The sequence below is a fragment of the Apus apus genome, chromosome 2 (assembly GCF_020740795.1).
Source record: "Apus apus isolate bApuApu2 chromosome 2, bApuApu2.pri.cur, whole genome shotgun sequence".
Taxonomy (NCBI): Eukaryota; Metazoa; Chordata; class Aves; order Apodiformes; family Apodidae; genus Apus; species Apus apus.
In genome coordinates, this window is record NC_067283.1 from 53,746,373 (window position 1) to 53,774,047 (window position 27,675).

At 42.1% G+C, this 27,675-nt stretch overlaps 1 protein-coding gene across 4 annotated transcripts in view; it reads right to left on the reverse strand.

Annotated features, from left to right (window-relative positions):
* The window catches only part of GLI3 (GLI family zinc finger 3), a 194,458-nt gene that overhangs the window by 18,768 nt on the left and 148,015 nt on the right, over positions 1-27,675 (reverse strand). For 3 of the 4 annotated variants that reach the window (XM_051612215.1, XM_051612218.1, XM_051612217.1), the window contains 3 exons: positions 19,898-20,114; positions 18,401-18,517; positions 17,608-17,748 (listed from right to left, as the gene is read on the reverse strand). In XM_051612215.1, coding sequence (XP_051468175.1) covers positions 17,608-17,748; positions 18,401-18,517; positions 19,898-20,114 — 475 coding nt within the window. The remainder of the gene's footprint in view (positions 1-17,607; positions 17,749-18,400; positions 18,518-19,897; positions 20,115-27,675) is intronic. The other variant, XM_051612216.1, reaches the window with a different exon arrangement.

The window sequence follows — 27,675 nt, forward strand, 5'->3', positions numbered from 1 at the left end:
GGTTTATAGTAACATTTAAAAATGTATCAAAGATCTGGGGTTAGTGCAACACATGGAAAGAGACTGGTCTTGTCTCACATGGCATACAAGTTCAGAAGCTAGGAATGCACAAAAGCAGTCAAACTAATAAAAATGAATTAACATTTGTATTTCGTGGAGTTTACTATAACCCTGAGCAAGAGTAATCTTCTTGCCCCAAACACTGTTTCACCAAGCCATGGCGAATCAAATGCTTTTTTATGTATGGGCTTGGAGAAGTCATGTTCCCCAACCGTGAAACTGTATTACTAATAAACAGAATAGGCTAAATCAAAGGATACAACCCAGCAGGACTGTTTTCTTCTCACCTCCCTGTTTCGGCTGAAAATAGAGGTCTGATTATTTTTTCTGCATCTCTGCACTAACAACAGCAATAAAAGTTCTCAATCCCCAAGTTTAAAAAAAATAAATGTTTTCCTTCTGCTTCTCCTTTTGTTCTCTTGCAATAAATTCTGTAGTTGCCTTCATTGCCTATCAATAGGTTAAGCATATCCAACCTCTATGTCTAAATGCTAAAGACAGAGAATTCCCCAAGGATACGTCAATCGTTGGCTCTTGTACAAAGAAAAATACTGTATTTTGCTCAGAAGAGCTTTCTGTGGCAATTTAAACGCAGTGAGACAGACACAATATCCTGGAGAGAGGATAACCTGCCTTATTACATTCCTGACCCAAGAGAAAGGATCTGCCCTTAGGACGTAAAGAGAATCAGTAGGGGGAAAAAAAAGAGAAAAGTTATCTAATCCTAAAATAAAGACAGTGGTTCATAATACAGCATGACCTTCTTTTAATCTCTGATACAGTAGTTATACAGTATGGATGTGACAGAATGCCAACAGGGCAAACACAGCTTGCTTGTTCAGGCTGGAAACCGGACTCCCTCAGCCTGTACCTATGCTTCCAGGTTTTGGACAGCTTTTAGACAGGCTCAGGGATATTCTGTGGAGGGAATGGAACTTATGGGATATTGCAGGGATTGTTTCCCAATAAGATCACATCTTGTTCTTGTTTCATTTAATATACATATATTCAGGCATACAGCACAGTTAAGTCAGTTAGCAGGAAAAAGCAGCTCCATCAATGGCAATGGTTTACAGCTCTTCCTTGATTTCCTGTGCGAGACTATGCAGCTAATAAAGCAACAGGCAGAAATTGCACCTTTATTTCCTAAACCTGAAAATTTAATAAATGAGATGCTGCCAGAACATCAACATAAATGTTACGGACATTCATCGTTCCACTTTTACTATGGTAGAAAAGATTCTTTGATGACTCTCAGCTTTCATTCTTCTCTGATGTTCTCTTCCATAACTCTGCCTAAAATCAAGCGCCATCTCTTTCCTAAAGGTTGCATTCTTATATTACTAGCTGGGAAGGTAACAGGTGAAGCTGGTATGTTACAGGAATTCCAGCTTTCTTTGCTCTTTTTTTTTTTTTTCCAAATATATGGAAATAATTTTTCAATGTGTGCTGCTGTGATACCTGGGCTTTCCCAGTTTGTCCAGTATTGATGCTCTGTATCCTGTTTGCCTTAGTTCAAGCAAGGTATCACAGCTTCTGTACTTCGAGATGTTACAAAAAAAAACCAAACCAAAATCTCCACCCCTTTCTTCAACCACTTGACACTGTGACCTGCCCAAGGACAGGCTAATTTCATTTGTGTGAGGGAAGGAAGGGAAAAGTGGAAACTCAAACCAGACACTCAAGTCAGCTGTTCTCAAATGGGGTTATTTTGGTTACGCTTCTGCCCTCCAAGTGCCATGTTTTCCTGAGAACTGCTGAAGCAGGGAAAGACACAACAGGGGTACCATGGGGATGACTAATTTCTTGGGGCACTTGGAAGAAGGAGCCTGTAGGGAAGAAGTGTCCCCCCACTGCTCCTGAGTGAGTACAAGGGGCCAATTGCAAGCTCACAGCTCATGAACTTTAAGGTCCCTTCTAACCCAAACCATTCTATGATGCTGTGATTCTCCCAACCTCTTTCTCCTACCTGCCTGTCATCTGCATTACTTCCCTGCTCCTGTGGCCCTCCTGGCTGCCTCCACTGCAGTGCATTCCTGTGCTCAACTCCTGCAGTTTGTATTTTGACCTCCACACCACTACGTGGACACTGGTTAACTTTCCTCCAGCTTCCACCCACTCCATCATCTTTCTTGGTGTAAACTGTGCCTGTTCAGACCCACAGTTTGAGAGTTGCAACTGCTAACTAACAGCAAGGAAATCTTTTGCTGGAAGATAATCTCTTTTGGAAAAAGGCAACCTGACAGGTAGAATCCCGTTACAACTTTCACCTTCATAAAGACTTCAGCAAAGCACAGGGATCAGTTTAAGGAAAATAACCTTACGTATCCCTGTTTGACTCACTTCTATTTTGTATTTTTTATGCTCTTCACATTTAGGTCCCCAAACTACACCCACATTTTACCTGTCTTCTGTGCAAAGGCCACATGAGAAAAATTTAGGGTAATTTGGTGCCTGTCGAGTAAACCAAGAGACCAAAGACAGAGTAGCAAGGAGAAAAGCAGAGGGAGAAAGAAGCCAAGTGTGCACCAGTGATGGAAAATCAAAACTTGGATCAAAAGGCCAGGGCTGGAAGAAGGGACTGAACAAAGACCACTTCCTAAAGGGCTTAAGACCCACTGCTGAAACTGCAGTGATGAAACAGTGATGAAACTGTAATGTTGGCTTTTATGATGCAATAGCTACTGAAGGTGGCCGTCTCCCAAATCCTACACCCTAGCCCTGCACTGATGATCTTCAGCCTATTCTGAATGTTCTCCTTCTTTCTTCATCACACACACAGATAAGCTCTCCCCACAGGCTGAGAGCTACCTACAGGCAGGAGTGCTATACAGCCTGAGACTCAGGAAGGATTCCTGCCTTCAGGAAACAGCTCTGTGGCTTTACTGCAAGGAGGTGCAATGCCTGTTCCTGCCACAAGCTCACAAAACAAGAGATCCTCATTGCAAAGACCTCAACATTGCCTGCGAATCTGTTACACATTCCTCTCCCAACCTAGTCAAAACAGAAACACTCAAACAAGAACAGTTGGGTGGGGAAAATGGTAAAGACTGGCCTGAAACCAAACACCTGCCCTTTGCTAGGTCTGAGATTACCAGTGAATGCTGCTTAGAAAATGCACCGATACCTTCTAGGAGTGACTGAATATGGAAGGAGAGAATACCACCTGAGGCTCAACTTCAAAATTTTCTGCTTCATGATCTTTGCATTTAGGAACAAAAATTGATTTTACGTGCAACTGCCACAGAATTTCCAGGAAAACCACGTTAAAATACATTAAAGCCCCTTCACAGGCAGTAGCAAATGTGAGCAATGGCTGGCTGACTTCTTAACAAATCTGAACTCACATACAGCTGTGTACAATCTTTAACAAAAACATACATGAAAACCAGGCCTTATCTTGAAAAAAACCACCAACAAAACAAAACAAAACTTGAGCAGCCTGGCACTTAGCACTGCTACAAATATTAGTGTGATATACTTAAAAGCATATATTCTATCTCTGGAGTTTTCTCACTGGCAAAAAAAGACCACAGAGGACTCCTGCCAGCACACTTGAGAAGGAAGTCATCATAAAGAGGCATTACAATAAGGTATTTCAGCTTATTTGCAAATATTATGAAGAATGAAAATACCGTTGTGATTTTGTAAGAGGAACAGCAGCACACACGAGGCAGAAGAACTAAATACTTTGGATGTTTTCCCACATTGCTGCAGAAGACAGAAATCTACAGGCCTCCTTCCTGCCATCATAACTCATCTGACTTCAATGGGAATCAGACCTGCTGTATATATTAAACCTGAAATTAACTATTCTCCCCCCATATTGTTTGGCTTTGATACATTCCAGCCATTGCTCCTAGCAGAGATGTGCAGATCTTGGTTCTGCAAGCTGCTCTGCTCGCACAGGATCTTCTGGCAGCCTGTAGCCCATTAAATTCAATTGGGTCCAAACACACTGAGCTCTCTAGAAGTGGAGCTTTAGCAGCTCTTATAGTTTGTTACTGAGCTACGGGTTCAAACCACGCTCAAAGCTGTAATATTTTCCTTTAAAACAAGGCATGTTCACAAGAAAATAAAATGGGAAGAGATTTCTAATCTTTACATTCCACAGCACAGACCAGATTGGTGAAGCCAAGAAATAAATGCTCAACAGCAAAGATGCCTAGAGCATAAAAAAAGGGAAGTAAAAAAAGTACCCAGCAAAATAACCCAACAACTGTGGTGCACCACAGTAATACAGAAAGCCAGAGCTGTTTTATAAAAGTTGTATGGCTTTAATGACAAAAATCTGTTAAAATTTACACTGCCTTTCAGTGCATGTGTTTGGAAATACACTGCCAGAAGGTTAGTAACAACAAGCTCTTCTGAGTTTAAATGTAACCATGTATTACAGTATCTATATAATTTTATATTAGCAGAGACAAACGCTTAATCCCATGAGCCAATTTATAAATCTATGAAAGGCTCTAGGAAGATAAGAGTCAGGAAAAGCCAAAAAGTACCATTTTAGCAAGATTTTTAAGTCTTCCAGACTCCAAGACTGGTACAATGGGTCATCTATCTATGCAGAAGGATTAGCAAAATACTTGATCCTGTTCAAAAAAGCTAAATCATTGCTTTTCTGTAACTTAAAATCTTATGCTCCTAATGGGGCAAATGGGGTAAATATCAGACAATTAAACAGGATCTGTTCTTCAGGGTAAATTAATGATGTGGCCACTGAGCACGTAGACAGGACTTGAATAACTTCGTTCAATGAATCAGATTTTGTAAAACCTGATTTTAGTACTTCGTTAATGATTATAGCACAGCTAACAGTGATCCACTTAAAATGAAGGAAAATATATTCCTCAGCAGGATCTTACTGTGTAAAGCAATCAGTCTTTCTAATTTTTTTTAAAGAAAATCCTATTTTTACAACATGGACACATTCATATTGCCTGTATAATAAAAATACCAATGCTCCATCTGCAGAAAGAGACTGTTGAATAGCAGGATTTTTTATTTTTTTTTCAATAAATGCATTTATGGACTCCTTATACATAATATACAAAAGCTGCTGTTCATATTAGGAGATAAAGCCTGATCCACTTCTTGCAATGAAATGCACAAACCCCCCTGAGAAAGCCAGGAATGTAGCGACTTAAAACCACACAACACTTCACAGAAACTACAAAAAGAAATGATGGTAGCGGTTAAGAGTTATCAAAATCTTTACTAGGAGATCCTGGTAGAATAAATTCAACATTGGTGGGTGACAAAAGCAGCAGTGTGTTAAAGCCATGGCATCACGACTGAATTGGAGAAAGTATTTGGGGTGCTTCCTTCCTAACATCTCCAAGGAGAATTTCTAATCAGCTTCAACACGTGCAACAGTTTACTGCTCATCTGAGACTTCCCTCAACTTTTTTCCACTGGACATCCATTTAGAATTACCTTACAGGTCCATGCTAGGCTTGGTCATCCCTGTCACATCCTAGCAAAGTTGGGGTTAACAAAGGCCTCTGTCACCTGTCAGAAGTTAGTCACCCTTGATGCTCCAGGAACCAGCAGCAGAGATACCTTCTTTCATCTCCCTCTTGCCACAGGATAACATTTTCAATTCTCTCCTATATACTACAGACAGTCTTGCATTGTATCTAAACTACAGACAAACATTTGAGCTGTTGGAATGAAAACTGTGCAGGATCTCTTAGTAGAACATGGGGATATCACCTAACACTCTCAGAAAAGAGCCAAGGCCAATTTTTTTTCTGCCCCGCATTCCACACTCTAACTTTAATTGACTTGCAGTGAACTTAGAGCTGCATCTGGTAACTAAAAATCAATGTTAAATAGTCTGGTTTATCTCAAAGATTCGTCTCTCCTCCTGTACACCACTGTGGCACCTTCTGAATGGGACAGACTTATGCTGGCACTCAACCCCAGAAGTCTGCAGCAGTAAACCAAAGGGCAGTTGTGTATCTGTCCAACTGTCCCTCAGCCAAAAACTATCAGAGCTGCAGCCTGGTTCCTCCAGAATGTGATATAAAACACATTTCTTTGTTCAGGCTTTTTTTATTAACCCAAAGTGTCGGAATCCCCTTGGCAATTAATTTCCTGGCTGGTAATCCCTTGGCTCTGAGCCACACAGAGAAAGTGGCTGCACTGGAGGGAGGTGTGCAAAGCACATGATCCAGCTTTGCAAATTGAAGTGGTCTCTTGATTTAAGCGACAGCAGCCAAGCCTGGAAACTTCTTTGCCCTGCATAATGAAGTAAGCTAAGCCCACTGTTAAAACACTCTATAAGCTGAGTGTAATGCAATAACTGGCCAACTAGTGCTGGTAGGGTTTTCTGGGTTATCTGTGGCCATATTAGAAATATTAGGCACCAGACAGATATGCAAAGCCTACCCCAACAGTGGTGAGATAGAGAAATATACATCATACTATGATAGTATGATCACACAACTTACAGTATAAAGCCTTTATTTTACTAACTAAGAAAAATTACACTAACAGAAATAAAAAATCATTTAAAAAAATCACTGCATACCCACAGTGTATTACTCTTGTGTATTCTCAGCTCTCATACAGAGGTACAAAACTCTTGTAGTAATCCTGCCTAGTGTTGGCAACTGACAAAACAATCTACAATGCACAAATCCAGAGCTATGGGGATGCCTCTCCTTGGCAGCCAGGCCAGATGGGCTTGATCAGTTTTGACACATATGTATTGTTTAAGGCCTTCTGAGACAAAGGGACAGGGAAGCTGTGTGGGCAGTAATTCCCTGTAAGTGGCAAAACTCTCAAAAACATTCCGATTAAGTTTCCTTTAGGTTTAGACAAAGGCTTTAATAGGTGGAAGAAAGTTGACATTGTGCTCACACATGCTGTGAGGAGTGATAATTTATTTTTAATTAACTGTGTCTAAAGTGATGCAGTCTTAACTGAAGTGCTTCATTCCTAGGCTCTTCAAACTAGGAAGCATCAGAGCTAAATAAGTACAGGAAAGTCATCTGCCCATTCACTCCAGAATGCTAAAAAAACCCTGCCACTAAACTATACTGCAACTTCCTGGATGCATCCCTTTTCCATACTGTCCTGACATGGAGGGCCTACCCATGGGTGTACCTTAAACAAGGATCATAAATAAAACCAGCAAGAAGAACCGGAAAATAAACAAACAGTGAGCATCTTAGGTATGAATATTTGTGGAGCAAGCTTCTGCCCTCCCTGAAAACACTCTGAAAAAGATCCCTGAATTCAGGAGGTGTTGCCCTTACCTGGTGGAAATCACTGCTGGAGTAAGGTGCTAACTGGAAGCAAAGGCCAGACTTAGATGTGTTGTGCTTCTCTCTAGAAATTTAGTGAGTGCCTACCTGCTGCTGTGCTGCTGCTGTTCTTTCTTTTAGTGCTTTCTTGACACATGTAGGAGAGGATAAAAGCCTAATGGGTGCGAGTGTCAGCACAATATAAATTACTGCAAGGAAAAACTTGATGCATGGCTTGGGATCTGAAAGAGGAATGTCCACCATTGTTTGTGATTATGGATCACATCACAATCTAATAGCAATTTTTATTTAATCAATAATTTCCATGCTGAACAGACAGCCCTGTTACAGAGAATTGACAAGCAGGTACTGATAGCGACAAGGCTTGTTATTAATCTTTACCCTGCCAACATATCAACCAAACTACTGTAAAAAAGCACCACCAAGATGGATTTAGAAGTAGGTCCTTCTTTTTCTTTCTTTTCTTTCTCCTTCTCTTTCTTTCTCTCTCTTTCTTTCTCCCTTTATTCTTTTGCCTGTCATTTCTTTTTAGCTACACAGCCCCATTACCCTTCATCTCCCTTTCCAGGTATGGAATGTTTCATACACTTTATATTTTAAGTTTATTTGAAAAACCTAGGACTTGAATGACACAAAAAGGCAATTCCTATTAAGCAATTTCACAAATCAGTGGGACCTAGCCCAGTGCTCAGTGTTAGCCATTATAGGCTAATAAATCATACTTTCTCTTTGAGATGTCAATCGCCAAAGTGCTTTGTAAAAATGTTGGCATCTGTAATTCAGCGAAGCCTTTTCATCTTGAAATAAGATGCTCCAGACTGATAACAAGAATAATCCTCTCTTGATCAAAAAAAAAATCTGCATTTTACCAATTAAAGCTGCTGCCAGAAGCCAAACGGAGCAGCACTGAGACTCCACTGTAGTTTATCTCTGCTAAACACAAGGAGGGATACAGTTAGAGCTTTGTTTCATTTTCAGCCTGACTACTTTATCTCACAGAGAACTGCAGCATCTCAGCCCTGTGATACACGTAGGAATGGTATATGCAGACCTCATACCTACAGTGCAAGCCACCAGAGGACCCACTCCTGACAAAACCACCACCCATACATCCTATAGATTAGGTACCCAACACCTTGAAGAAAAGTCATTTTCACACAAAAGTTTAAACACTGGAAAACACTACATTTGTTTCATCATGATAAAAGGCTCATCTGTTTTTTTCTTTTCTTTCTATTAAGAGGTTACACAAACAAGAGACTGCAAAAATGAATGCATGCAGCCCAGCCCCTTCAAAACCAAATGCAGAAGTTGCACTCACATCTGTATTGGTTTGCCTGTCCCTGCCTTCTCTCATGCATGCTGATCTGGCACTTCTATCAGAGAAAAAGCACTTCCACATGCAATAGCTGTTCTTGCAGGCATCAGGTTTCTATGGAAAAACCTTTTGGGTATAACATGGGTGGCTACAAGGGAGAACATGGCACTTGTGACAAAGACACCGAGATGTGCTGCACTGTGGATAAAATCCTATTCATTGGGAAGTGACAAAAGCAGCGCAGAGGCAAGAGGCACACTGAACAGGGGACTCAATAAGGTTCAAGGTAGATGTTCCATTGCTTTACCATAGTAACACAGGCCACATAACAGCAAATCACTCAGTCAGCAGTACCAAGACAGGAAAAAGCTGTACAGAAAACACAGCTCTGCCCATGCAGATCTGCTTTGTTCTGGCCCATTGGTCAGGACTGAAAGGTACGTGGAGTCAATGCACAAGCCCCACCTTCCCTGCAGCTCAGAGCCAGCAATAAAAGCAGGCAGGGACTTACTTTCCTTTTCTCTCTGCTCCATGATACGCCAACAAAAGTCAGGAGCTGAACAGCCAACTCAGCTTGCAGCTTTACTCTTGCCTACAAGTTCATAACTCCAGTGAGCACAGGCTCTCCTGGGACTTGGCTGGCAGCTTCTTACCCTACACTTCTCCCCAAAACTGGAAGCCACCCATGAAACATCACTAACCTGGAAGAGTTCACTAACTGAACTCTCAGGCAAAAGAAACACATCAAATAAAGGTGGATATTCAGAACCCACCTAAATAGTGCTTGGTGATTAACAGCACAAGCAGAGGCCAAACCCCACTCCCTGCCCTGCACAGCCCTTTCCACTCGAGTGCCCACTTGTTACAATTTCAATCTGAATGGCTAGAGGAACTTCTCAGGGTATAGGAGGAGCACAGTTCATTCCTACACACAGAAGTAAAAAAGAAGGGCTATTTAAATAACATGTCATAGTTTAGGAACCTCTTTTAGGGACACCAATTCAAAGACAATGACTTTGGCATCTCATATGAACAGTAGCAGTAACAGCAGCAGACTAACAACAAGTTTTCCTAATGCTGTGAAAGAAATGCTAATTACAGAGGAATTAAAATTTAAAAATGATTACATTTCTCTCTCTAAATCCCCTCTTAATACTTCACAGATTAGGGTGGATTTATTTTTTTGTAAACCTTTCTCTATCAAAAAAAGAAATCCCCACTTTATTTTTTTTTTCCCCCCTTCTCCTCTGTGATTCATCAAAAGCCAGACTCGAGGCAGGGGAACTGCCAATGCGCTTGTGCAGTGGAGTGCTTAAGAGGACCTGAGCCAAAGCACAGCTGGCCTTTGGGTCAAGCCCAGAGCGAGTAAGATCTCTTCACGAGGCAGCAGTGCTGACTTTTAACACTGCTGGAAGGGCACCACGGTGGCTGGCACAGAGCAAGGGTGTGCTGGGAAGGCAAACAGGGGCCGTGCCAGAGCCCGAGGGCTAATGAGGCTACAGACCAGCCATGAGGTCCGTCTGCGGGTTACTTAACCTTAAAACCTGACAGCACTTACATGGTTACCTTTGATGGGGGGTTAAAGACTTGCTTCATTTAAACAGGTCTGTATTAGGTACCCATAGAGAAACCAAGAAAGAATGAACACGCACTCAGGGGCAGAGATCTGCTTACTAGCCTTCCTATGGCATGTAATGAATTGCTGGCCCCTAAACAATGCTACCATTCTGGCACAGTTCAAAACTGTGGGTTCAGCAGCCTATAATCCAGCACAGTAAGGTGGTGTCTCAATTATAACTCAGCCTTTAAACCAGCAGTAAGGAAGAGACTGCAAAAATCTAAAAGCTTCTGGACAGATGTTTCTCATTATTATTTACCACAATCTCTCCTCCCTCTTTCTCCTCCCCCTTATTCCTTCACAGCCAGGAAAGTCAAACATACTGAGTGGATGCACAAATTGGAGTGCCACCTTCCTGTGGCACTTGCTTGCCTCTGAAACAACTCTGCCTTCTTCATCTTGTCCCAGCCTTCAGCCCAAGCCCTAGGCTTGTCTCACTTGAATAATGATTTCTTTTGCCCACAGCATTGCTTCTCCAAATACGGATTAGGGTCTGGGCCCCAGTGAGTAAAAAATAAAATAAGATGAAATAGAATAAAACCATCAACAAAAACCCCTTTGCTAGTGTAGGTAAAACATTCTCCTTTCGTCAGGAAAAAAAGATTACTATAATGGATTTCATGTTCTTATCTACTCCTTACTCTTTTCAATTTAAAAGAAACATCTCTGAACCTTTCAGTGCAGTAGCTGTCACTGCCACGCACAACGAGCCTGCAACCAGGCTGAAGTCCCTCTGTGTGACTGCACCAGACAGAAATAAAACTAGAGTGAAAACGCACTGAAAACTGCCTCTGAAAAGAAGAACTAAAAAAAACAAAAATAAATCCCTGCACGTATTTGGAGATGCATGCAAACTGGGACGTGTAGTTACAGCCCTTTTGGGATTGTGAAGGGACTCGCTTCGTGTAGCTGGGACTTCACCTGCACCAGGACGGGCTTGCGAGCCCGCCCCCGGCAGCCGCAGGAAAGCCAGCACTGGTGCAGGAAGGAAAACCTGCCTCTTGGGGCCGCTGTGTGTCAGTGCCTCCCTTCAGGCACCGGTGCCTCCCCGCACAGCTGTCAGCAGCGCCCCGGGGGCTCTGGCATCGCCCGGCTGCTGCCTCACAGGGCAGCTTCTCCTCCTGCAAAGCGGTGGGCAAGGCACGATTCTCGGGGTCATCTACATCTCTGCCACTGCAGCTGTTACTCAGGGGAACTGCTCTGATCTGGCTCATTCTTCTATGGCAGTTGGATCTTCTCTTTGAGAGGGGAAGCTCTCTTCCAGTCCTTACCCTCCACTCCCCTACAGGAGAGGAGCTGAGGAAGGAGTGGCAGGCCAAAGGCAGCATGATAGCAAAGGGAGTGAGACTTCCCAGTCTATTGACTCTGAGTGTCCTTATTTCTGCGCATCAAAAAGAAGCCACTCTGTAGAGGCCGCATCCTTCCAAGAGCGGTGTGCTCCTCACCTCCCGACCAGACCCATTCTTAAGTGTTTCAAGGTGCACATCATTGATCAAGGCAGCTCATATCACGGCAGATGCTGCAAAACACGAGCCAAGGCAGGCAGGCTGTGCCCAGGTTTTATGTAGGTCTTCATGGATCATTGGCCAGCTTCTGTCGGTCAGAGCTGAACCTGCCCTTTCTGTAGGAGCCGAGGGCAAAAACATGAAGACACTCAATTCACGTCATGGCTCTTCTGGATGTTCTCAGTGCACCACAATTACCTTGGGAACACCTGGGTACCTGGAAACACAAGAAACTTCCCTCTCTGGTGTGATAAGGGAGCATGACAACAGCCACCCTGAGGATTGCTGTGGGAGCACTCCAGCCACCGGGGCTTTGGAACAGGCAGGAAGACCTTAGCAAATGAAATCTTGAATGTAAGCCACTGCTGGCAGTTCCAGGGCTTCTTGAGCTCATCTAATGTAACAACAATGAGAGAATTTTATTGCTGTACAATTAAGGAGAAAACACTAACAAAAAATAGCCCTATAGCTCTTCAGGCATGTTTTTTGAATAAAAAATAATTATCATCAAGGCTACACAGCAAGGGGGATGAGAAATAGGCAGCAGCACTACGTTTTTCTGATTGCCACTGTATTAATATTTAACAATAACTTCAGTCATTTCCTTGAAGGATAATTTTCTTAAATAAACTTTTATCTTTAGTGTCTAACCCTTTTGCAATATTTTATTCTTAGACTGATTTCTGGGGGAGAAAAAAAAAGACAAACTGCAACAAAAAGCAGATTTATAAAAATACACAATATCTTCTTAGCTTCTGGGCGCTCAAGTGCATTTATCACATATTTAAAACAAACTTGAGCTCAGCAAAGCCCAATTATAATATCTCGCTGGGCAGAGAAATTAATTAAACAGCTGAATGATAAAGACCCCAGAAGCAAATTGAGGATTTAAAATAAATAAGATTTTATTTATTTTTTTTTAAGAAGAAGAAGGGAAAGGAAGAAACCTCTAACATGTTCAAACAGTAATGCAAGCAACCTTTTCAGGAGTGCAAGGTGCTGTAAATAAGGCTACCTGGCAGCCGAATGCAGTGGCAGCTCTAGCGTGGGTCTCCAACTTTGTGCTTTGCTAACGCGCAACACGCGCACCCCTTTTGAACCAACTTCAAATAACCCTGGGATCCCAGCAGTGCAGCTCAGCGACTGAACGAGAACAACGGCAGAACTTGTCAGGATTTAAGAGCTTTCAGCAAAACCCTTCAATTGCAGCCAGTATCCTATTCCATAGAAGGATATCAATTATAGATAGTGACTTGCTTTAGCAGGGCAGTCGGTACTGTCAGACGCTAGATAGACAACCATGAAGAATCATGAATCTTTCTATTAACTGTAAAGAGGGGGAAGGGAAGGGATGGATAGGTACTATAAATAAGGCAGACCGTCTGAATGGTTTAACACCTTGCCTTTTGGTGTATGGATCATGACAATTTAACCATGTTGAATTCTAAGTGGCATATGTTGCTTGAAAATAAGAGCTCCCGCACCAAAATAATTTCAGTGTCAGGTCCTTCTGGGTGGGTCAATAACTATTCTTTTATGTAGCTTTTCATTTATTTATTCATAGCAGTCCATGTTCTGTTCATAAATTCAGTCAGAAAACACTGTCTCTTGGGGCCTAAGTATACTTTCACTGGGGCCCACATTTTACACTAATAACTGCAGGATTTTGCTAAAGAAAGTAATGCAGAAAAATGCCATCAAAAGCTGGCTATTGTGCCCAAGATTGCAATTTTTGCTCTAAAGCTATAGCACATATTCAGACACAGATTATATTTGTATCTACCACTTCATATGTGCTATACCACACATTACTTTATAATGCAGAAATTGCTAGAATCTGATTCACACACAGTTGATTTCAAAGCAAACTGGGTCCCATCATTCCCAAAATATAACAAAACTATCCTCAGGTGACAAAGACCAGAATATACACAAATTCGTATTTACCTCTTTCAAAACACATGTATATGTGTTTGTGTGTACACCCTACATATAATGGGAATAATGACATCCATAATTTGAAGTGTGTGCATTGCATATGGTGCAAAAGCTCTCTGGAGTTCTGCTCAACCCGGTGCAACTAGAATTCATGCTGAGGTACCTAACCTTTTAGGAAACAAAACAAGCAGCTAGATACATAGTTCTTTCTTTTCCCTGAATGCTGCAGTGCCTTTAAAATGCCAGTGCTTTTGGATACAAGGCTTGGATAACCATCTGTTCTGAACCATTGCAAGTTTTGGGTCTAATACCTTACTAGTATTGCATGGCTACAAGCAGTAGCTTTTATTCCCCTGAAAAAACTCCCACATTCATTAGAAGACTTATGGCTAGCCTGTGTATATCCTGAAAATTTAGCTTTACCAGGATGCACAAGAATGCTTTTTAGGTTTTTTTTCTGAACTCTGCACTTTATAAATTTCCTCTTCCCAGCTGAACTTCCAAGACCAGGGAACTGGTTTAGAGAGTTATACCAGTGAAAGAATATTCTAAATACTTTCAAGTCAAATATACAAATGTATTTTCCCTTCTACTGAATATATGGCACATGCCGCATACTCAATGAAGTGGGTGACAAGGAAGGGGTTTCTTGCAATCCTCTGTGAAGGTCTACAGAGCTCACTCTTAGTTTCACTATACAGTTCACTTGACTACCCATAGTATAGGCAAGTAGGTGTGTGTACACAATATGATGTAGTATCTAGTGTATAGTGCTATCCCAGCTTCTGAACATTGACTGTAGCTCTCTGCTCATGCTAATTGTCCTTTGAGTGCCAGAGAATATAGGGAAGCCAGTAGATGTTATCTGGACGAGTCTTGCTAGGGAAAAATGTAAGCCTTTAATTGCCTTTCCCCATGTCAGGTGACCCTCCCTTGATGATTACCACAGCACAGTAAAGGCAACAAAACAGCATGATTATCTCTACTTCTGATGTCCCAGACAACAGTCCAGCATGTCACTTAAAACCCCGCTTTGAGCTTGGCTGGAGCGAATGAGGCTCTGCTTAGTCTGCTGGCAAGTTGGGAAGCACCCGCAGAGCAGCAGCGCATGCAGCCAGGAGAGGCAACGTGACTGAGCTCTGCTGCAAGATGGGAGGGTTAATAGTGTGATCCTAGCTACAGACCTGTCTGTACACAAGCTACCTCAGGTACCTCCAGAGAGCACTGAGCAGCTCGATGGACATGGCCCTGCAGGTGCAGGGTGAGGATGTCATGCCCGTACCAGGGCCACTCCTCTTGTGTTTGAGCAGCATCTAGCACTGTGGCACTCTGAGCTTGACGAGGCCTCCAGCTGCTGCTGCAGTGTAAATATTACCGAGCAAAGGATGCACTCATGCCACTGAGACACATATTATCTGTGCCTGGTTCAAGTGCACATATGCACAGGCCAGCGCAAAGACACCGAGGTAAGCGCAGTTATGGCAATTTGTACCTACTTGGATTTAGCCACCAGTATTTGGGTAGGAGGCACACATGAGCCGCATCAGTGGGGAGATTTTCAAGGACCAAACTGCTGCTCAGGGCCTGAGAGCCTTCTGCTGGAGTCACACAGCTAAGCAAAACTAAGACTGCCCTCCTGTGAAGCCCTACCGAGACCCAGGCTTCATTTCCCTAGTTGCTGCAGCTGTACATCAGAAAGTTGCAGTAATCAAGGACAGACAAAATGTGGGAGAGACAGACCGGGGTGAAGAGTGAGACTTTCAAACAGAGTTAGATGTCTAAAACCCTTTGCAATTCTGGACAGAAATAACTCACTCAAGTCCCCACAGCAGGACTCTGCCAGAGCAGCAAAAGAAATCAGAAACCAGGGCCCCATCACTAAGTCACGCTGACTCTTACAGCCTGATTTATACTACTTGAATGTGATGGTTGTGATGATGATGATGATTTTATTGTCTTCAGAGTATCGAGTCAGGATTTGACCTCGTAATCTGAAATGCCATCATAACAGATCTGAATCCTGAGCCCTGCCACAAAGAAATCCTTGCATCACAGAAACGTTTTTTATCTGCCTTCTTTATGTCTAGAGAAACCCATTTCAGATATTGGCATCATGCAGAAACATAATACACTTTTTTCAGAGCAGTCTTGCTATTGATCCTTACAGTACAGTCAGTTTCACTAGGAGAGTCACACCAGAAACAGCAAATGCATTAAAAAAACCCCAACAACCAAACAATCACGCTGTCAATTTAATTCACCTGAAACTACAAAACATTAGCTATTAGCTAAAAGGCACAGTGGAATTAAATTAAATTTTATGTCTGAAACTTTAAAAAAACTTATTTCTTTTCTTCATTACCAAGGGCACTTTTATTCTGGATTTCTCTTTTACTTCAGATTTCTCTTTTATTTCATATATTTTGGTGTAAATTATTTATCATTATCACTACGACCATTTCTGAATATTGAGACAGGATTGCCAGGCATCATAAAGCTTCAGCCCTGTAATTATTAGCAAATCTAAAGACTGTGCCTGTGCAGAGCCCCAGATGATGCCAACTCGTCTGTTTGCATGATGGACACTTGATCATTTAAATGTGTCCAACCCTTTACGGCAACCATTAGTATGGTATTTTCTTCCTCAAAAAATTTTTATGACACTGTGAGAGTCATTTCATCTTGGCCTACTAAAATGTTATGGTATTTTTTGTGCAAAATGTGTCCAAAAGATTCTTCTAAAATGTCACATTTTTGCCATTATTTTGGTTTGTGATAGTCATTCATTTATTATTATTGTTATTGTTACTACTACTGCCTAATAACACTGAAAATATATCTTGATGAATAACTGCAACACAAAGAGGCTCTCACATTCCAGGAAGTAAAAACTGGCATTGCTTTACTGAAGTCAGTTTTGAGGCATCCATTTAACATTTTGTCATGTTCGGAAATACATAGTAAGGGGTTTTATTTATTTTTTGATGAAAAAGTGCATTTTTTAACAAGGTACTTCAGCAGTATTGGCCACATAATGCAACAGATTTTGTATGATCTCTAGGAGAGCATTAAACATTTTTCTACAATAAATATGCTTCTGACACACAATGTGCTGAAGATGCTCCTCTCTAATCTGTACTAGGAATTCCTTTTTTTTTTCAGAGTATTTAGATGTGTTCTATAATGCTGGAAATAAAGAGAGGTGCTGCTAGCTAAGGAGAGTGGAAATGGGGGGGACTGTACTTGGCAGGTTATATTCTAGAGTTTGATCATTAATTTTGTAGCTTACAATACTACAAAACAGCTGGAGAACTGTTAGAGAGGAAGAAAAAACAAGGCAGATACAACTAATATTTGGAGTAGCATAAGTAAGAGCATAAAATTCGCTTTTGCTGGAAAGACTGAAATGACTCAAGTCTCCAGGTATTTAGCCAAATAATCAACTTCAGTTTACATCACAACAGTAAACTGATACCAAAAAAACCCTTAGGGAAGGGGAAGTATTCCCCTTGCCGATTTCTACTGTTACAGTCCCTTTTGGGGAGAAAAAATCAAACTTGGCTAAAGGTTAATAATAATTCATGTCCAGCTTACTATTACTCAATAACTATCAAAGTCTCTAACTCAAAATAGCATTTGCTGGCTTACAGGATCAGAGCCATTACAATCTCTATTGAAGACTTTATTGAATTTTACACTAAGCTTTAGCTGACTGAACAGGTCAAGCACTGTGGCTCTGAGTTTTCTTTATTCTCAGAAACTCATAAGGCCTTCTCCAGTTTGCAGTGCTGTTAGCTAAGAAACTTGACTCAGCACAGGGTCAGAGAACCTGACCTCCATGAAAAAGGTCACGTAGTTTTAAAATCCGGTTCCTGAATACTATTAACTTACATGCACTAGCTGTTCCTGCGTGTCAAACTCCCTGGAACAGCCTTCCCAGTGGCAGTTTGTCTCGTAGACCACTTCAGGCTCCTGTTTGCTTTCATCTTTGTCCCCTTCCTCTTTTACTAGGGTCATACCTTCTGGCTGTTCCTGCAGAGAGGAGAAAACAGGGGTGAGAGGAAATTCTGAAACTGAAGACGAAGAAAAGTGAATTATTTCAGCACTACAAGGAAGATGGGGGTGGGTGTATAGATTATTTTACACTCAGTTCACTCTATTACTCCATTCTCCAAAACATGAATTCAGGCCCAAGACAGAGGCTCTGACTCTCACCTGCCCCAAGTCACTGTAAATCAGGAGTCACTCTACTAAAACCAGTGGCATTAACTGGTACAGAAAGTACAGCAAACGAGACTGGAGCCCAACACTGAGGCCTCAGTGCAGTACTCTGCCCAGACCTGGTAAAAGGCCGTGTGGCAGCCGAACAGACAACTTGTCCTCAATAAAGACCTGAATGTCTCTGGTTTGCTTTTCAGCAGCAAAGAGAGGGTTGAGCGCTCTCTGACTGACCAGAGGCATCACTCCATCAGCCTTCTTCCTCTCTACCCTCGTTCTGCACCACAGTCCTGTAACCCAGCGCTGCATGTTTAACTCTTCTTGCCATGAGCTGAGGCTGCCCATCTGTGCACTGGATGAAGGGCCATACCAGGGCAGGAAGCCTGAAAGGATGTGCCACAGGCACGGTGCATTCCCCCTCTGGCAGTGAGACGAAAGGCTCAGGACTGTAACCAGCCCACCATACCTGCACGCTTCCTGCTCCCGGGCTGGGGAGCTCCTCGTCAGGCTTTATCTTGGAGCGCTTGTTGTGCATGGGATCTCCAGTACTGCTCACTGCAGATTCACTTGTGGGTTTATTCTGCTGCAGACAGGTGTTTGGTTTTTTTGTTCCCCAAAAGAAGACAAAATTAGACTGTGATAAACATGTAGTGCCAAACAAAAATATGCAGCATCTGCTCAGCAACTTTATTTGGTGAAGCTACATTGTTAATTATATTGGATATGCAATTACATCGTGCTTTAATTACATAGCATTAACTTGTGGAAGAGCTGCATCACTCAACCTTGTAATGGAGCAGGGAGGGAACAGGAAGGGGGGCATTTGATGTGATTCCTTGCTACAAACCAATGCTGGTTTTGTCAGGCCAGGGAGGGGTAGGAAGAACTTGATAACTTGATTTTCCACATGATGATTACTTCAGAAAGGCAACTTTGAAAAGCAAAATCACTGTGTACTCTTTCAAATAAACAAAAGAGAATGATTTATTTTTTAATACTTGAAGGAACTCAGCTTTTTCGCTGCATTTCCCATTATAATGATGGATAGGAAGAAAAGTTTGTGTAAGGCTCAGCCAAAAAACCATAGATGAAGTCCTGGATTCTCCCAAGTCAACAGCAAAACTATTGCTGACATAAACAGGGCAGAATCTTTTTTTTTCTCTTGCTGTGCTAGACTGAACACCATTATCTACACCTGCAAATGGATCTTGTAGGAATCCAGAGATCTTTTAGAGATATCTGAACTTGCATGGACCCCACAAAAAATCAATATGTTTTCTACAGCAGCATGTTCTGCTTCTACATTTGTAAAAGCTAGCCAGGAGATAAACAGCTCCCAGACTGATAAATAACCTATCCTAGGTCATCTGGAAACAAACAGCACTAGTTAATAACAGGCAAACCATGAACTGTGATAAACTCCACATTAGGGGCCTGATTCATTTACTGTACATCCCCTCAGCTTTTGGGAAGACACCTTGGTTTATTGAAATTATTAATTTAAATTCAGTAAGTCCAATCTGGCACAAATCACAGAAAAAAACCCCTTCAAACCTCTGCACTATCTTTGAGTTCTTCTGGTGCTCGCAGACTGAGTGACTCACACCTGCATCACAAGGTGAAGCTGCTTATCTTTAACGTGTTAGTGTTTTGACGAGTCTTCCCCCTTTTTCTTACTCCCCATCTCTGTTAAAGTTCCTGTGTAAGATCCAGGAGAGGCAGTTTGGAACGAGAAGCTGCTGCAGCACACTGAAATATTTATGAGGACTAAAAAGCAAGCTACCAATCAGGAACCACACATACAGCCCTGTGATTTATAATAAAGAGACTACAAATGCTATAGCTGCAAGAAAACTGTTATCGAAGGGCCTCGGTGACAGTGGTGATTAATTGCCACCAAGACATGTCATTTATTTTATTTTTGAACTAATGAGGTGCAAAGGTTTCTTTTGTTGTCTCTCACCTGTGTGGACTCAGAAGGTCCAGAGCTGACCTGGACAGGGTTCAGGACACTGGGGATGCCAGGGATAGGTCTCTGGGTAGGAAAAGTTGGAGCAGGATGGATGAGTGGAGGGCTGTGTCCAAAGGCTGAACCTAAGGTTTGCTGACGACTTATAATTTGCTGATGCATTTGCTGGAGGGATACCGGTGTAGGAGGGTATGTGAAACTCAGAGCAGGGCTGAATTTGGGAGAAAAAGGAGGGAAAAGGAAGGAAAAAGATGAGGGTCATTACAGTAAGGAACCGTCCAGATTAAACCTTTAAAACATATTTGATATATTTACATTAATTGAAGTCAGGTCCCTCCCTCTCTCCCCTTCACATCTTTCTTGGTGTCCCAAAGGATGAAAAATCCTCGTTTTAAATCCAGAGTTAGCTTGGATTTACTAGCAAGTGCAAAAACGATACCATAAGAAAACACAACATTTTTCCCTAACATTTACCAGGAAACCACAGAAAGCCAACTAAAATAAAATTCAGAAAAACTGAAATAAAAGGCAAGCTGTTCAATAACAGCTATTTATTGCAATAACAAACTTTATATAAAGAAAAAGAATGGGTGCCTACATGCTTTATAGTATTTTTATTGATAATGCAGTTCTCCTATGTTCACGTGTATGAAGCAGTTCCTTTAATCTTGGCTCAGGCTACGCTCTTTCATATGTCTCTAGATCTTATTACAAGAGGAGAGAAAATCAATTGGTTAAATGTGTTCTGAACACCATGCTTGTCATATCACTCATTTGTTTGCAAAGATGGAAAGCTCAGTTCATCCAGAATGTCACCTAAAGAATTTCCATCAGTGCCGTTTGGTTACAGAAACTGATGGATTAACCTTTCCCCTCTGAAATTGGTGATCAATGAGTTTCAATGTAGAAATATTCCAATGGGAAAGCACTTCTCCTTCTTCCAGTTAAACAACATTAAATGTCTATTAAAGTCCATTATGCATGTTAATACCTGTCATCACTTCATTACTTCACTGTATTTCCCAGACTACAGTGACTTTGGAGGAAACTGCACTGCCACCTAAGGACATATTTTGTGGGTAGTGCCAAAGCATTCTTTGTGTCACACTTGAGAAATAAATGGTGTAGAACTAAATCTTCACACACACGCATATGAGATTCTCCTGTAAACATTTGCCATTAACTTATAATCATAAAAGAAAAAAAAAAGAAAAAAAGAAAAAAGTGTATTATTCTTTTTTTCTTAAAAAAACCCCACAGTTCAGAAGAGCTGTGCACATTTAAAACATTAGGCCTTAAAAGACAAGGGTGCAGGCATAATACCTTTTAAGAATTAAGGCTTTTTCTAATGTCAAAAGGGTGGATTTAATCCAAATTTACAGTTTGGAGTCTTAATTGCTGTTGCCGTTAAGTGCATTAACTGCAAATACTGTGACACAAAAAGAGCTAAAATAATTTCAACCATTTTAAATAATAATTCTACGGAATTTCTGTGTTCATTAATTTGACTATACATTTTGTCTGTTTGACTACAATCCATAAAAAGACAGCTTCAATGTGATTACATTACTATTATTCCTGGTGAGAACTCTGCATTACAATAGTTTGCCCATTTAGGACAGAATATCATTAAGAATACTCTGGGAGGATTTTACTGGTCTTTGAGGAACTCCCTTTTCATTTTGCATTGTATTCTTTTTAATAAAGGGAGTCAGAAATGTAGTGAAAACAGTAATTGTTCACAGCAAGAGTTAGAGAGAAATCAGTAATAATATTCAGTTATTGCAGCTCTATAGTCCCTGCTAGTGTTCCTGTAAGCAACCATGAATGATTACAGCACGACTTAGCTAAGGTAGCCACTATGGATGATTGATGGGACATTAATCAAAAGATGCATATCAGGCTCAGAATTTGTTCACAAGCTTTCTTCTAATAGCTGATTTCATGTTCACTGAGCTCTATGCCAGTTTGTTCAATTTATTCTTCAGTGTACAAGCCATTCATCAAAGAACACAATGATTTAACATCCTTTTTCCTTTTTAGTGAACAAACATTACTAAGTGTAACTACTCTGGTCTGTTCATTAAAAACCATACAATTACAGTGCCATACATGAGGCTGAAACAATGCCTCTTTACTATACCCCAGCATTTTTTGCTTCCATGTAGATACGGTGAGTTCATCTCACACAGTTCAAACAGGAGACGGCACCACCCTGAAGATGCCATAAAATCCACCAAGAGCAACAAACACAACACAGAAACCATTTTGATGCAGTACTTTGTTTCTCTGTGAACGGTTAATGCCTAGGACATCTTTACCCTTCAGCTGAATCACTTTAAAAGGAAACAAGAAGGGGACTGATTTCACTGGGAGCTCCATGCACATAGCACCCTTGGAAATACAGGGTGATGATTTTTTTTTCCTTTGTAGGTGTTTAAGCATGCACAACAAAACCTAGCTTTGCAAGACAAGGTTCAAAACTTTGGTAATACTCCTCAGATACTACACGGTAAAAAGATGAACTTACAATTCAGCCACAAGACATGACTGACTGAAGACCTCAGCCCAGAGATGCAGATCACAGAATCACAGAATAGTCAGGGTTGGAAAGGACCTCCAAGATCACCGAGTCCAAACATAAAAAAACCAACCCAACAAACAAACAAAACAAACAAACAAAAACCACAACCAAAAAACACAAGCCACCAAAACACAAAAAAACCCAACAAACAAACAACAACAAAACCCCAAACCATCAAACAAATAAACAAAAACAAAACCACAGAATACACACCCCCAAAAAAACCACAACACACAACCTACAATCTCAGCTCCTAGAGCATGCCCTGAAGTTCTTCATCTACATATTTCTTGAATACATCCAAGAATGGTGACTCAACAACCTCGCTGGCCAGCCTGTTCCAGAGCCTGACCACTCTTTCAGTAAAGAAATTCTTCCTAATATCCAATCTGAACTTCCCCTGCTGCAACTTCAGACCATTTCCTATGGTCCTGTGGTTATTCACATGGGAGAAGAGGCCAACACCCACCTCCCTGCAACCTCCTTTCACACAGTTGTAGAGGGCAATGAGGTCGCCCCTCAGCCTCCTCTTCTCCAAACTAAACATCCCTAGTTCCCTCAGCTGTTCCTCGGATGACTTGTTCTCTAGACACTTTACCAGGTTGGTTGCTCTTCTCTGGACGTTCTCCAGCCCCTCAATGTCCTTCCTGTAGTGAGGAGCCCAGAACTGCACACAGTACTCAGGGTGTGGCCTCACCAGTGCAGAGTACGGGGGCACCATCACCTCCCTACTCCTGCTGGCCACACTATTCCTGATGCAGGCCAGGATGCTGTTGGCCTTCTTAGCCACCTGGGAACACTGCTGGCTCATGTTCAGCTGGCTGTCCACCAGCACCCCCAGGTCCTTTTGTGCTGGGATCCTGCTCATCACTGCTCTGTGATTACAGTTAAAATGAGCACCTGCATCTAACATCCAATTTTTAACCTATACAAAGCAAGAGCACAGGAGATCCCTCCCAAACAGTTCAGGAAGGGCAGGAGGGAACTGCTGTGATCAGAATATATTTTCACCTCATTTGGAGGCTGTTAAGGTGCCATTGACTAGAAACTTGGAAACTTGGATGCTGAAGAGGAACCTTTGACCACAAGTAGGAAACAGACTGTAGGAGCCCCCAGATGTATGCATACAACTTGCATTTAATGCAGCTCACTTCTATTTACAGGAGTTTAGCAGTATTTTCCAGTGAGTCCCTCCAAAGACAGGAAAGGACTGCTATATAGGGTTATTTTTGGTCAAGTATCCCTCCTTCATATTCTCAACCCCATGCAGAGCAACACATGGCGATGTGATGATGCATCCCCAGTGGCAAAATACTTCTCTAACTAAAGGACAAAAGTGTCTCTGCTTTAACAACTGCAGAAGCAAGTTTCACTGCCCTGCAGTTATGTGCCTTCCACCAGTACAGTGCAAGTGCTTAAACATTAGGTAAGCATATTTGCTATTCCCCTCCCTATATAAATCAAAATGCCTTCCATCAAAAGGACAGATTTTACCTCATAGAGATGTCTTCTTTACCTACACCTGCCTGAACACCACGTGATCCTTCAGAAGGAGGGTGGTAAGTCAGCCATTGCCAATGTTTGTCCAACTTGCAAGCAAGCAAACTTGTAGGGTACAGGAGGAGACAGACATCATCTTAACTAGTGGCTCTTAATGGAAAACAATTCCACCAGCAGCAGATGCCTTAGGACACAGTTGGACAGACGTGCTAAGGAAAGGAGGAATCCTTACTTCTTTAGTATTTTTCTTTTGTCCTGTGCTGAGTAGCAAGGATTGAGCCTGAGGTACTAGGATTTTCCTACAGATCTTGGCAACCTGCACTTAATTCCCTCTGCCTCCAAACTTCAAACATCTCAGACTGAAACGAAAAGGACATTGTGAGGGAGCAGAGGAATAGCCAGCACAGCAAAGAGGAGTACTTAGAAATGGTGACACCGGTTCAGATATCAGGGTGATTCTTACAAAGCTCTGATAGCTGCCTTCAAATAATTGTCTCCAGCTGTTTCTGGAGAATTCTTCATAAAGCAAGATGACCTGGCTGGGTTTAACGTCACTCACATACAAGATGCTGTCCCAGGGCAGCCTGGATGATTTTTCTGATCTGAAAAGATCTGAAGATCTGAAGAGAACAAAAGGTGGCAGGTCTTTCTCAGCCTTTCAGAAACCATTCAGGCTGTTCAACAATAAAGTTTATGTTGTGGGCCAAAAAGAAGACAAAGAAATCAAAGCTCACAACATTGCTGGCATGGAATGTTCTGCTGGGAAGGGGAGACCTGGATTCCTGCCCTCTTTCCCAAAGTTTTTCATGCACTTTGTTCAACAGCTCTTAAATACAGGATGTGTGAAGAATCCCCATAGCCCAGAGTCCCCTCAGACCCCATGGAATCCCTCTGCCTTCACAGACAGCCATATGCCCTCTTGCTAGCCCCACCAAGCTCATGTTGCTTTCTAGGCAGGCCAGCATTAGCAGGAAGGGTGGCATCACTTGGCCTTGCCCAGCCAATCCAGCCATGTCTGCTTAGAAATGTGCACCAAGATGGCACCAGTGTCATTCAGTAACAGGCTAAAATTCATGCTCTGATGTGGTAAACAAGAACTGAAAGTAGTAATTTTGGGAGTCCAGAACTACTAAAACCAACAACCAGGTTTTTCAAAACCAATCAGTGGCTTCAGAGACCTCAATTTGCATCATGTTTCTTTAAGATAACTTAAAGTGGCTGCATTTCAGACAAGGGGTGCTCAACACTTCCAAAATCCAGCTGCCAAAAGAACATAACATGCCTGGCCCAATTGTTCATATTTTCCAAAATAACAGTCACTTCCAAAAAATCTTGGATTCACAGAAGTGTGAATTATTAATCTTTTTCTTTCATCTACCTACTGAGAAATGAAAATCTGCACCACTGAAGGGAATCTGATTTGTATTTCCATTTCAGACTTTTTTCTTTTTTTAAACAAAGTAGAAAAGAAATAAAAGATGAATGCATATAGTATCATAGAACTCTTCAGGTTGGAAAAGACCCTTGGGATCACCGAGTCCAACCATCATCCCTACTCTACAAAGTTCTCCCCTAAACCATATCCACCAACACCACATCCAAAAGACCCTTAAAAACATCCAGGGATGGTGACTCAACCACCTCCCTGGGCAGCCTATTCTAGTGTCTGACCACCCTCTGTGAAAATTTTTCTCCCAATGTCCAGTCTAAACCTGCCCTTTTGCAGCTTGAAGCCATTCCCTCTTGTTCTGTCGCCAGTTACCTGTGAGAAGAGACCAGCACCAACCTCTCTACAATGACCTTTCAGGTAGTTGTAGAGACTGATGAGGTCTCCCCTCAGCCTCCTCTTCCTCAAACTAAACATCCCCAGCTCCTTTAAGCGTTCTTCATCAGATTTATTCTCTAGGCCCTTCACCAGCTTTGTTGCCCTCCTCTGTACTCGCTTCCAGCACCTCGAGATCTCTCTTGAATTGAGGTGCCCAAAACTGGACACAATACTCCAGGTCTGGCCTCACCAGTGCTGAGCACAGGGGGACAATCACCTCTCTGCTTCTGCTGGTCACACTATTTCTAATACAAGCCAGGATGCCATTGACTTTCTTGGCCACCTGGGCACACTGCTGGCTCACATTCAATGAGAACCCCCAGGTCCTTTTCTGCCAGACACTTTCCAGCCACACTTCCCCAGCCTGTAGCATTGCCTGGGGTTGTTGTGGCCCAAGGGCAGGACTCAGCATCTGGCCTTGTTGAAGCCCGGACCATTAACATTAGCCCAATGATCCAATCTACCCAAGTCTCTCTGTAGAGCCTCCCTATCCTCATGCAGATCAACACTCCCGCCTAGCTTGGTGTCATCTGCAAACTACTGATAATACACTCTATGTCTTTATCGAGATCATCAATAAAGAGGTTAAACAGAAATGGTCCCAACACTAAGCCCTGAGGACACCACTTGTGACTGGCCACCAGCTGGATTTGACTCCACTGACCACCATTCTTTGGGCCTGACTGTCCAGCCAGTGCTTGATTCAACAGATTGTGTGCTCATCCAGGCCATGAGCAGCCAGGTTTTTTTATGAGAGTTCTATGGGGAACAGTGTCAAATGCTTTTTGGAGGTCCAAACAGACAATATCCACAGCCTCTCCCTTGTACAATAGTCGGGTCATCAGGTTATAAAAGGAGATCAGGTTCGTAAGGCAAGACCTGCCTTTCATAAGCCCATGCTGACTGGGCCTGATCCCCTGGTTATCCTCTGTATGTCTTCTAATAACACTCAAGATGATCTGCTCCATGACCGCTCCTGGTACCGAGGTCAGACTGACAGGTCTATAGTTTCCCAGATCCTTCTTTCTGCCTTTCTTATAGATGGGTGTTACATTTGCTACCCTCCAGTCCACTGGGACCTCCCCAGTTAGCCAGGACTTCAGGTAAATAATGGAAAATGGCCTGGCAACACATCTGCCAACTCTTTCATCACCCTTGAATGTAACCCATGCAGTGCCAATATGAAACCACTAATAAACTACATGCAGGTTATCTTTTTAGTTGTTGAGTTTTATGGGGGATAAGGGTTAGAAAAAATGTGTACTACTTCTGCTTAAGCATTCAATAACTCACATACACTGACAGTAAAGCCCATCAGTGATATCATTTATTTTTCCATACTGTGGGCTTCTGTGTCTGTCAGTCTGTTTCTCTCTCTCTCTTTCTCTTCTCCTCCTCTGTGAAGTTTCAGACTCCCTTCACCGGAGGTAAAGCAGGGCAGTGAACTACATTACAATTACATGAGCACATCAAATTTTAAGGAACAGACTTCAAGAAGAAGGAAAACAGACATTATAATCAAAACCAAACTTTGTGGCTACTTTGTGGCTGTCCTACTAACAAGGTCATCCAGTTTCTGGTCACAGCTGTGGAATTTACCGCAAAACAGCTGTGAATTCAAGTCAGGAAAAACTCCTTCTTTCCTATACATGGCATAGGTGTGCCTAAAGAGACAGGCAGACACAAAAATGCCAAGAAGATCCAAATTTTGTGAATACTTTGAAGCTAGTTTCATTATATCATCATAGCTTTCTTCACAAGAACCGTGAAGATAGCCTCCTCGTATCACAAAATACACCCAGTTATGCAAGATCTAATTCATCTATGTCTTGCAAATGCAACCAAGTGCTTTCCCCTTTCTGG